The following is a 12,345-nucleotide window of genomic DNA, read 5'->3' as shown; positions in this document are numbered from 1 at the left end:
TGGCATTCCTGCAGGACTTCAATAGCAAGGTAGTGTGGCCTGGTCCGCCCACTACTTCCGCGGAGTTAGGCTTAATGACGGACGCTGCGGGTAGTGAGGGATTTGGTGCCATACTCGGTACCGAGTGGGTGGCACAGCGGTGGCCAGCATGGTGGGTGGAGACTGGCTTGACGGGTAACATCGGTTTCCTCAAACTGTTCCCCATCTGGGTAGCATTGACGGTTTGGCCAGAACAACTGCGAAATCAATCAGTGGTGTTCTGGTCAGACACCATGACTGGGGTTGAATGCATCAATCAACAAGCTGCACAGTGTAAAATGATTCTCCGTCTATTGAAAGAAATTGTCATTTTATGCATGAAGCTAAATATGTAATTTAGAGCTAAACATGTGCCAGGTGTTTTAAATCATGCTGCTGATGCACTGTCTCGCTTTAAGATGCAGGTTTTCAGGGCACACCTCCCGGCTGCGGCAGCATATGCCACCCCTTTCCCAGAACGACTTTGGCAGATTGGTGCCCCCAACTACCGGACCTCGTGGCAGCTAGCCTAGCACCCAAGAAAGCATGGAAAGAGGGTCCTGGGCATGGCAATTCAGAGGGCAGGTTTGAACCCAAGCTGTTTTGGTACTCACTCTTTTAGGATAGGGGCTGCCACTGAAGCAATGGCTAGGGGTTTACCTAGCAACAACGTCTAAAGGATTGGGAGGTGGTCCTCCAATTGTTATAAGCGCTATGTGCCGCTACATATGTTGTGAGTGGGATATTTGCCAGATGCTGATGCATGTGTCCTTCTCTGCTTTCATTTAGTTTCTCAAACCTGTCACGCAAGGGGGAAACTGGAAACGCCACGACGACATCAGGCAACTCAAGGACTGTCATCGCCAAATAAAGAATCACATGTCGTATGGATTATTGGCCATTCGTATGTAAAGATGTTTGTCTAACTTGTTTCTTACAGGAAATTATAAATCTAGGGCACGGCAAGCAGGTTTTAAGGTATTATTTTATGGGAAGAGGGGCCTCCGTTTTAGTCAGTTTAGGGGTTTCATACTAGACCTATTGAATAGGGGTGGGGCCCTTCCCAGTATTATTATTCCGCACCTGGGAGGGAACGATCTGGCAAGTCTGGGTAGACGGGGGTTAGTGGAAACCATAATCTCAGAAGTAGGTTGGTTAGCCAAGACACGCCAGGGGTGTACTATTGTGTGGTCTCAGATGATACCATGATTCCAATGGAGGAGAGGGGAATCTGTAAGAGCACTGAATCACTCTGTGAGGAGAATAATAAATTAGAGAGGCGGGTCCTCATCTGCAGACCATTGCTCACGGGTGCATCAGGGGAGAGCCGTGCTTCTTAAAAGACGGTGTCCACTTGTCAAGGGTAGGCAATGAAGTGTTCCTAGAGAATCTGCTAGCTTGGTTTGGTGGCTTCAGAAGTAGGGCATGACCTCCTAGTGAGCGCAGGGGGGGCCAGATAGTCGGTTAACTATGCTGGCCTGTGGCAGTAAGGTCTTGATTGGTGAGCAGTAAATTTAAGGTCCTTAGAGGGCGGCGCCATTCTTGAATTGGGTTGCCCAAGTGGAAGGGACAAGTGGTCTCTCCTAGAACTCCAGGGGCAGTTGGGTGCGGGGTAGGGGGGAGTCGCGCTTTCTCTAGGCTGGTTGACCACCCCGCACGTGCACAATGGTGCCAGTAAACGGCGCAGAACTGCAAGGGCCCCTCTTATGGAGATAATATAGAGCGTACAGGGGTCACCGGGGGGGGGGGTGTACCCTCGCGGTAAACGGGCCCTCTGCGCATGCGCCCTCCGGCAGGAGGGCGTGGTAAAATTGATAAGGATCTGACACCAGTTAGTGACCTTGCCGTAGGCCCAATAGGATACGCAGAAAAGTAAATGCTGTGATGATTATTAAAGATATGTTAGATTTGGATAGGCAACCTTTGTATAAGATTTATGTTAAGGTTAGCCATCTGTACTTATCAATTGTCATCAATGTAATGCACAATTTCTGCGTAATTTTGTAAATATTGTATATATTAATAATGTTGATTCATTTTGTTTAATAAATACAGCCGGGGGGTTTTACGCCCCCCACATCCAAAATTCCTCTCATGTTATTATCTGGGTCTGGTTAAGGGAGGAGGGGGTGTAGGTAGTACCTGGCCATATCTTGGCCAGGATCTTGATCTAGGATGCAAACGTACCACCTATACTACTTACTGCCCTAAAAGCAGAGGCCACCAATTACAAATGCCCAAATGTATTATCTTCAAGAAATTAAGAGAAAATAGCAGCCATGTATGTCGCAGATAATTCTGCATCCTTGGGTCAAATTCTAATGATGCGACATTTCGAGATTTTGGTTAAAACGCTCCTTTAAGGAAAGTAGTATGATGTCACACTATGATATGTATGCTTTCTAGTCAAATGAGTTCTATTTCTTTGTTTCAGAAAGGCGTACGACTGCACGTCACACTGCTACTTTCTAAAACAGCGGATTAATACAAACGTATCAAACTGTCACATCACTTGAATTGGCCCACAGGAAGAATTCTATGGAACTCACACATCCAGTGTCACTTTCTTTGCCTTTTTTAAAGGTAATATTTAAGGATTTTCATATCTGGTTCCTCCATATTTATTCCAGACATTTGAGATTGTTACTTTGAGCATAAACTACTGTTAAAGATAGCACGGGTGTTCTGGACATATCAAACGAGAACCTCCATTTTGTGTGCACCATACATACTGCTGTTTTATATCACAAATGCAATTTTAAATTCAGAAAAAAAAACATCACGAGATTTATTTTTTATTTTATTATCCATAAACTTAAAAATATGAAAAAACGCATTGGGCTTGAATACGCACTTGAAAATACTCCCACACAAAACTAAGCCATTTTTATATCTCCGGGAAACAAATTATATTACAGATAGAATTATTTATAAGATTTATTGCAAATCCAACAAATTAAGATAACAATTTGGCCATTTATTTTTACCACGCCGCAAAATCATATATTTTGTTTTCCCTTGAGTGGTTGGTATTTCAAATCAATTTCAAAATGAGATATATATATATATATATATATATATATATATAGAGCTATAAATACACACATACATACACACTTGTACAAAACAAGTGAAGCCCCCCTTTTATTTTGAGGCACAAAAGTTGGTTGAACATAATTAAAATACCCACAAGGGTAGACACAAAGTGAAAAAAATAAACAAAAAATAAAGTTGGTTTGGAAGGGGGATCGTCGTATCTTTTTACAATGATCATGTATGGCATACCCTGGTACTTGCATGATGCAACAGCATACTAAATGATGAAGATAGGAAACATGCTCATTTTCTGGAGTAAAATCAGCCCAATTAATTTTAGTTAATTCTTTATAATTTTCCCCCAGTTTAATCTTTGCAAGTACCGTGAGAATTCGATTTCACAAGACCGGTGCACAAAGACAATTCAACCAACCCTTCAGGGCCAGCTTTCATACAAGAAAGTCAATTATTTCATAAGAGACTAAAAAAACAGTCTTTCATATCAACGCAATACACTGAACAATTGTCCATACAAGGACAATGTTTCTAACAATTTTTACCACGGTGATAATCCAGGTGGGCTCAGGACAACACAAATATGGCTGAAGTAAGCAGAACTTTATTAAAATTTGAGCCAGGCTTGTCACTGTAAGTGCCAAGCCAATCAAGGTTGATCCATCTTCCAAGTGGGATAATCAATGCTGGCTAGGGCGTAAGAACCCCAAGGAGTGCAGATTGTGTGGGTGCTGGAAATACAACACAATCCACAATAGGTACACCAAGGGAGAAAGTTCTTATTACTGGGAGAGAGACATCTAACTTTGGTAAGGACTGGAGAAGTTCTAATGGGTACAGACATTTTAAAATAAAAATGAGACTTAAGTACAGGCATCGGACGTAAAGGGAACAAACACTGTAACTTCATTTTCTTTTAAGTAAGTGCAATTGGAAAACCAGAAAAGCATAATGAAAATGTTGGTTTCGTGAAATATATACATATCTATATAACGTTTATACTTCTTGTTCAAAGTCCTTCCTATGCCTTCTGGCATTATCAGTCACCACAGATATTAAGGAGGCTGCTCTCCTTCTCCTGCAGTAACTGAGTGTTTTGAGCTCTCAGTCTGTCCAACTCTTTCTCCAGCTCTCGGATACGGGTATAGGGACGCTCAGGGGACTTAATCTCTGGGTGAGGATCCTCCTTGTGAAGCGGAATAGGGGGCCCGCTGGGTAAGGCATGAGTGTTGGGGTCTTCCTTTAAGAGCTGCTGTGGATCTTCTTCAGAACAAGGTTCTCTATCTGGGTAGGGGTCCAGTAGGGTGTCTTCTTTCTCTGGTGGATGATACTGGTGCCCAGCCCCTGCATGCCAGTGAGCAGTGCCATGGTTAAGAGAGTCCTTATAAGGGTGTAGGTGAGATCGCCGGGAACCCTGCTTCCGCAGCCGATTGTTCTCGTCCTCCATACGAGATAGACACTTCTCTAGCTCCAGGTACTCGCGCACCAGCTGCTGTTTGCTCATGTTCTGCAGGCTCTCGCTGTGATAGCGCTCGTACGTTTCAGAGAAATCTTTGAGGAGAAAGCCCCCGGGGCCATCGCTGCCCGGGCCCTCGACCTCCTCCTCGGGTGGCTCCTCATCGCTACTCTCCGTGCCGCCTCCGCTCCGCAGATCGGGCTCGGCTTGGGCATGGTCGTCCATAAGAAATTGGGTGGTATTGTAAGGAGCCAGTGGCTGGCCCTTGGCGAACATCTCCGCACGGAGGCGAGCAGCCCGCTGGCTCTCACGTTCCTCCAGCTGTTGCTTCTCCTCCCATGAGAGCTTGAAATAGGGCTTCCAGCGGCGCTTCTTCTTCGAAGGCCGGCGCCGATGCTTTTTTTTCCGCCACTCTTCGCCGCCACGAAGTGCAGCAGGCACGCTGACATCGCAAACGCCGCTGAAAGGGTTCGCACCCTTACCCTCGCATGCCCCGCTAGTAGACAGCGCTGCGAGACCACTATGCCTCTCGTCGCCATTAGGCGGCTTTGATTGCTTCTCCAGTCCCCGGGCCACCTCAAGCATGCCCACACCCCGCCATGTTGAGATTGGCTGAAAAGGCTCTGCCTGTACACCAACCCCTCTATTGCAGTCTCGCTCTTGCCTTGCACTCTGAACTCTATGGCAGTTCTCGTCTAGCTGCTGCGCTCTATGGCATACTTGCAGCTGTTCCTTCGGCTCTTCTCTATGGCAGTTCTTTTCCTGTGCCATTTCTTCTCTATGGCAGTTTGCATCAAGACACTCTTCTCTATAGCAGTCCTGCACTTGCTCATCGCTGCAGCGCCACCTGTCCACCTCTATTTCAGACGCATGCGCATTGTCCCCCCCACCTACACTCAAAGGGGAAGTTTGGCAGTGGTCTGACAGCTCGTGTTCTTCCATCTCTTGCTTAACGGAAGATGTTCTGCAGCGACAAATCCCGGCGTCTGTTGATTCAGCAGGGTCTTGAGCTGGTAACTCTTCAGGTCCCTCCTTCAGTTTGCCACGCCTGCTGTAGTGGCTCCCAGGGCATTCTCAGTATCCTTGGGGACCACTCCTAGTACTGTTCCGTCAGGTGAGCTATATACACAATCTTCCCCTTTCGTTGAAGTTTGCTTCTCCTTCAGTGCTCCTAGTACAGCTGTCAAACTTATCCCCGCCCACGTCTCACCCTTCTTGCTGCTCCCACTACCCTAGTTCTTCGCTTGCTGAATCGTAACTGCTGTCGGTTACAGCGCTTGGTGGCTCATTATATAGCGGAATCCGTGTTCACCCTGCGCAGGCGTCTACGTATGACTTTCTGGGAGTTGTAGTCCCATTTCTCCCGGTTCGTCGCACTATGGCAAACCTGACGCACTACAAATCCCGATAGAGATACCCCGCGGTCTGTTAGTCAACCAATCAATGGGTAGAACGTGAAGGCCCGCATGTGAGGGGGCAAGTCAATCAAGTGCTGATGGCCAATCATAGCAACGCTTGATGCGTTTCAAGGAGAGTACTCCATTTTATCTGTTTTTGAGAGGATCGATGATGAGTACGCGTCGAATGCGTGGAAGGAGCATCAGAAACGGGAGATTTAAGATGCATTTTGTGGATTTCTTTTCAAAATAAACTAATTGTATTTAAGTTAGCGCTCATTGCTTTCTGTCGTCGTCTTCTGATGGAAAATTCGTAATTAGGAAAATAATCCAAACCAATTGACTCGGCGCTAGTAAAGGGGAGGCACGATTATCTCCAGCTACTTTTTAATTTGAACGAAAAAGCGTTACGCGAAAAAAGCCGAAATCGGCGATGGGGTTGAGTGTAAACAAATTGAAATGCTAGGCCAAAGCATACGATTAATCTTCTCATACAACATCCCCTCGTATGGGGAACATGGCGGATACTGAAGCAAAACAAAACGAGTGCAGTCTTAAAGAAATAGTTGCTCAGAAATTTGGAAATTTTGTAAATGCAATTGTATGTGTTCGGAGCTGTACGAGTCTTAACTGAAGGGTGGGGATGTGGCTGAATTTTTAATAAAGGAACCAGGATACTAATCCCCATTTTGGGGGTCAACTGTATGCTCCTTCGCCTTTTTAAATTGTACTTACGTAATCTGTAAATGTGAAGGGAAATAGTATTTATTGTGGCCTAATACTATTTCAGCTATGGTCCCCTTTAATTCACCCTGGTTTCTATAATCCGGTCACAATCGGGCTGTACATACACCATATTGTTCATACACACCAACTAATGTCCGAGAAGCTCTTTCTACCATCAAATGTTCTTTATAAACACCCCTACTCGTTGGATTTAGGTTAAAACTGTATCGCATATGTGAACTATTCTAAATATTACGTTGCTCGATTCCAGTTTTGACTAGGCTCTTTTTTACTGATTTTGATCATTGGGGCCGAGGCAACAACATAACATCTCCCACAAAGCATTGCAACTGAATTCACAAATGATATTGCAAAAGTTATTATGCGATTAAAAATAAAAACGTAATCTAATAGCGAGATGCATGTAAAATAGTAATTAACTCTTCTGTACACAAATAATACATCCAACCTGCATGTGAGACTTCTACTTTGATATGGTGGGGTTGGGGGGAGTGCCTCAATGTAGGCAACTTGGTGGTATCATAATATTAGCCACCCACATATTGTGCTCAGAAAAGCAGATTGAGAACTCGGGATGGGGCAAGGGCTGAGAATTTAACGTGTGGCATAACGGCCAGAGCCTAAGTTGGCGATCCAGGCTTGAGTCTCGGCGTCGGCTCAACATCCTGTGATTCTAGGCAAATCACGTAATCACCCCGTGCCTAGGATAAGCGCCTAGAGACCCCCTTGGGGTCATCAGCTGCCCCATAAAAATCCGAGAACAGAAAGGATTGCCTGTCTGGGTTTTGGATGACAGAAGGCTGGGGGAGCAGGAGTGGCTCTAGATAGTCTAGGTGGGTCAGGAAAGGGGAGGAGATTTCCTTGCACCTCAAAGGGCCTGGTCTGCCTCTGACAATACCGTCTCCACCTCCTGCCAGGAAATCACACCAGAAAAGGCAGAACTGGTTCTGGCTGGGCCCAGACACACTCTGCCTAAGAGATCAAAGGATCTTGGGATATAAATATTGGGGCCCAGACCACTGAACTTGAGGTAGAGCTTGTAGATTCTATGCCTAAATAAGGACAATGCGAATTGTGCCTATATAAGGTCATGATTCAGGGAAGCCTATGTACGGGCATCTAAATCGAAACACAACACCCACTCCATTGACGCATAATCGATATTACTAAATGCTAAACACACAAAATTGAGTATCACATGTTCGCTAAAAACTTTCCTAAAAGCATATTTAAAAATACGTTCATGTTAAAAACTGTCAGCTAAACATGGAATGCAAAGGTGCTGTATATATTTAAAGTAATGTTTCATCCGAAGCATATGTGTACAATGGATGCTAAATGAATGCACAGAAATATACACATATATAATGAAATGGTCCATTTATACAGAAAGCAAAAAATAGTTCAGGGCCATTTCATGTCATGATTACATAAATGCGAAGAACAATAGATCTGAATGGTGGTTTGGTGGCATGTTTATGAATTTTCGGTAACATGTAGATATAAGGTATTGACAGATTGTCTTTGGTAAGGTATTTTTTATCCTCCTCATTGATAGTTCCGTTTTCAACTGTTGAAAATGCGAAAACTATTGTTTCTACCATCAACTCACTACATGAACCTGTTGGAAGATACCTGGACAAGCATTTACAGCCACTAGTGCAATCCATGACTACATATATTAAGGACACCACTGATTTTCTTACCATCATAGAATCCATACAAGATCAAATAACCCCAAATACACTGCTTTGTACCATAGACGTCAAATCTCTATATACGTCAATACCTCATGACAAAGGAATGGAGGCCATAGAATAATTTCTTCTGACTACGGACAAACCCAATGACCTAAAGGTTTTCATTATGGAACTCATCCATTTTACACTATATCACAGCTACTTTGAGTGGTCTGGGAAATACTACATTCAATGCTCTGGTACTTCTATGGGCAATTGCGCCGCCCCCACATATGCAAATCTATACATGTACCGATTTGAATTGGACAACATCTTAAACACACATGAATGGATTGAGAGTCTTCTTCTGTATAAGAGATACATTGACGATATTTTTATCCTGTGGAAAGGTCCAACTCACAGTTTAGAATCTCTCATCAGAAAACTGAACACAGTCGATCATCGCATTGAGTTTAGCCACAAGTAAGGATTCCATAACATTTTTGGATATTCTCATAACAAAAGACGAAGGACATTTAATCACACAAGTATACACTAAACCAACTGATCGCAACAACCTATTACATTTCCACAGTTTCCACCAACCTTCGCTTAAAAAGCATCTACCATATTCTCAACTACTCAGATTGAAAAGAATATCAAGTACTGACGATCTATATGAAAAAAGTAAACAATCGTGTATAGACAAATTTAAACAACACCGATATCCCACACACATTTTGGAAAACGCTGTTTTGAAAGCTGAAAAATCTACACGTCAGATGCTTCTTCAACATAAACGCACACAACAGACAGAATCTCGAAGTGTATTTGTTTCCAAATTTTCAACACAAAGTTATCACATAAAAAAAAACATTTTAAGGTACTGGCCGATGTTGAGCACTGAAGCAGATTTTAAACATGTTTTTGACACACCGCCCAGATTCGCCTATCAGAGATCACGGAATCTCAAACAAATCTTATCTACCCCCAGTATCCCTGAAAACACTGCCTTTAAGGGCACAACACCTTGTTAAAATTGCGGCAACTGTAATTCCATCATAAAAGGAAACCTCATCCAACATCCCCACAGAGGTTACTCGATCAAACTCAAAGTATCAGCTACATGCAACAGCCAGAATGTGATTTATTTGTTGAAATGTCCCTGTGGCTTAGTCTATGTGGGCAAAACGGAAAGAAAAATTTGTGTAAGACTTAATGAGCACAAAAGTAACATTCGAACCAGACAAGCCAAATCCCCCATCGCTACTCATTTTCAACTGTTTTAACATAACATTTGTCAAGTATGTTTCTTAATTTTGGAACAGGTACCAATCATGAAAGGACGTAATAATACTCAATTTCTGTTACAAAGAGAAATATTTTGGATCAACAAACTGTATTCGATTAACCCCAAAGGTTTAAATGAACGTTATGACCTAGGTTGTTTCTTGTAATTGGCCACCGTTCCACACACTCACCCTGATTATAGCTCTCCCCTCGGAACCCGAACTTTGTGACACCTGACTTTTAAACACATATATGACACTTGATCTAACTGCTTATAGTTCAAGTATATCTGTCTGTATATGTTTTTCATGTCTGTGTACAATTGTTTATTCACTGATTTAATTCTTTTATTGATTTACTGATTCAATTTTTCTGTACTTATTCATGTCTTATTTTTATGCCAAAATAGTATACACCATTTGATTTTTCACCATGTACCCCGTGGTTATACTAGACTATGTTTTTTAAGTCACTGAGAATTTACACATGTTGGTTTTAATTATGAATATTTTTTTGCACCAACCACTTTTTTACTCTTTCTTCTTGTTCGGTCGCGGTCTCACAACACAGAACCATGAGTCTTTCTTCATTAGCGTTTAACACTTAATAGTTTCGTCACACGGTCATGTGCCTGCTTCCAGCTTATACGGCTACGCGTCAGCTAGCGGTTACATTTCCGGATACACTGCCAACGCTCCGAACGTAGTGTTCGCTGACGAAAGAATCTTAAAACTGTAAGTGTACACTCGCACTTTTTTTGTTTTTTACAAATCTTTGTTTAGCTTTATATCCAGTTGACTAACAACACTCGTACTCGGCGTAGTCACGAAGGTTTCTGGTTATTCTCCACAGATACCAGACACCTGGATACCTCAGTATGTGAGTAGTGCCTTACGTATATTAAATGGAGCCACGCTGTTCACCAACACGTTGTTTACAGATACAGTGTTTTCTATATCACGTCCTTTATACAGATTCACGAACGTTTTGTCGCACACCATCCGCTTATCTGTTATTTTAATTTTTTATGATTCACGGTGCCGAAGCGATAAACTCTCACTTGGGTACGACCTCCACTAATCCTATTTTTTCATATGCGAGCACTTTGATTCACAGTCACAACTACACTATTATAATAGTGGTTGAACTTCGACACATACTATAAGATTAGTGACAGGCTGATTCATTGTCTCCTCTTATTTTCAGTTTCGCCCCTGATGAAGGGCTTTGATAGCCCGAAATGCATTGGGCAACCAGACCTTTCTGGATCAAATTTGTAATTTCAAGCTATCATTGGAATCTACATTAGTCAATAAGTTGATTTGAGAAGTATTTGAATGTTTAATAAACTGAAGTAATTTTGGAATAACCCTAAGGATTACTGATTCATTTAAGCAATGGATGTATTTCCAACAGTGAGTGCATAATGGGAGACACGCACCTGACCTAGGAACGTGCATTTACCTTCATTCACATCCCTACTCAGGGGGATACACCCAATTGCACCTATGACCTAACTGAACTTCAACTACCACAACTGATCAAACAAGAGTGCGCTAACCCTGTTCTGTCTGTTTTCATGTTTCAGTCACCCCTTGATATTCAAGTTGATCTAAGATCTTCCTGACCTGTTTTTTAGCTTCTTGCTTAATTGGGTACTGTCTTTGTGTAGTAGGTTGACATTTTAATTGGATTTTATGGTGAGGTGAGTCCTCATCCATCCTACATGATTTTTGTATAATGCTGGGGCCTGGGCTACTGCCCATTTCCTTCCATATGTCTGTTTTAAATGTATTGGAACATGGTTGGAGAAGGATGGCATAACGATGGCTTCACCATGTGGGCACTCCCTGACACATTTTGGTGGCCAGTCCCGTTCTGCTAGAAGTATGTCATAACCCCTTGAAAGGATTTCCCAAAAGAGTGCTTTCACTTTTCTTGCTATGTCTCCCTCCATCCGGAGTGTTATTTCATATAAATGTTGTGGAGAACTAACCCTAGTGTCTACATTCTCAACTGTGATGTACTCATTCAAGTCCACTATCTCCAGAAGTCCCTTCAGGTTCTGGCGAGCTATTGTTACTTCTGCTGCACTGTCCAGCATTGTCTGAGCCCATTCTCTGTTCTTGAGTTGTGTTTTCAGAATTTTCGGCATGTCTGATCGTCAGACCTGCTACCTTTTTCTCACTGAATTGAGGTTTTGGTTTGTTTTTTTGAACATGTTGATAATCTTTGGACTTCACGCGTTCTTCTTTGTGATATGACCGTCCTCTTCTTTCAGATGTCTGTGAAGATGTCTAAACGGTACGAGAGGAACGTGTATCAGTATCTTGATACCTGTCAGGTTTTTTTTCAAATTATCCCTATTCCTGAGGTTATACCTCCTTTCAGAGGTCTCCTTTTTAGGAGACCTTCCTCGGGATTGAGAACGTTTATCTTTTGAATGTTGTTTTTTATTTTCCCACTTCTTTTTAGAAGATGTAGGATTGTGTTTAATTGAGTCCTTCTCAGGACCTCCAGACAGTTGTGGTTTAACTGGTTTTCCACCCAACTGTCTCTGCCTAATTCTTCATAGGATTTTTCTATTATTCTGGGTAGTTCTTGTTGATGTTCTGTTACATCAAATTCCCTTAAACGTTGGCGGATCGCCACTGATGCTGCCTCCCCTTTAATATTATTGTTGAAACCTGGTCGACGTTTTTTAGTA

At 42.7% G+C, this 12,345-nt stretch overlaps 1 protein-coding gene across 1 annotated transcript; it reads right to left on the bottom strand.

The window, feature by feature from the left end:
* Positions 1-2,802: 2,802 nt before the first annotated feature.
* Positions 2,803-5,777, bottom strand: LOC146871034 (uncharacterized). Its single transcript, XM_085649628.1, has one exon. The coding sequence runs from the start codon at positions 5,465-5,467 to the stop codon at positions 4,109-4,111; it is 1,359 nt and encodes a 452-aa protein (XP_085505754.1). The 5' UTR covers positions 5,468-5,777; the 3' UTR covers positions 2,803-4,108.
* Between the last annotated feature and the right edge of the window lie 6,568 nt (positions 5,778-12,345).

Source organism: Triturus cristatus, chromosome 1_1 (genome assembly GCF_964204655.1).
Source record: "Triturus cristatus chromosome 1_1, aTriCri1.1, whole genome shotgun sequence".
Classification (NCBI taxonomy): Eukaryota; Metazoa; Chordata; class Amphibia; order Caudata; family Salamandridae; genus Triturus; species Triturus cristatus.
The sequence above is the reverse complement of the archived record's forward strand: the minus strand, read 5'-3'. Positions and strand labels throughout refer to the sequence as shown.

Excerpts from the sequence above, each read along its gene's own strand:
- LOC146871034 (XM_085649628.1), bottom strand. The coding sequence starts at position 5,467 with ATGGAAGAACACGAGCTGTCAGACCACTGCCAAACTTCCCCTTTGAGT.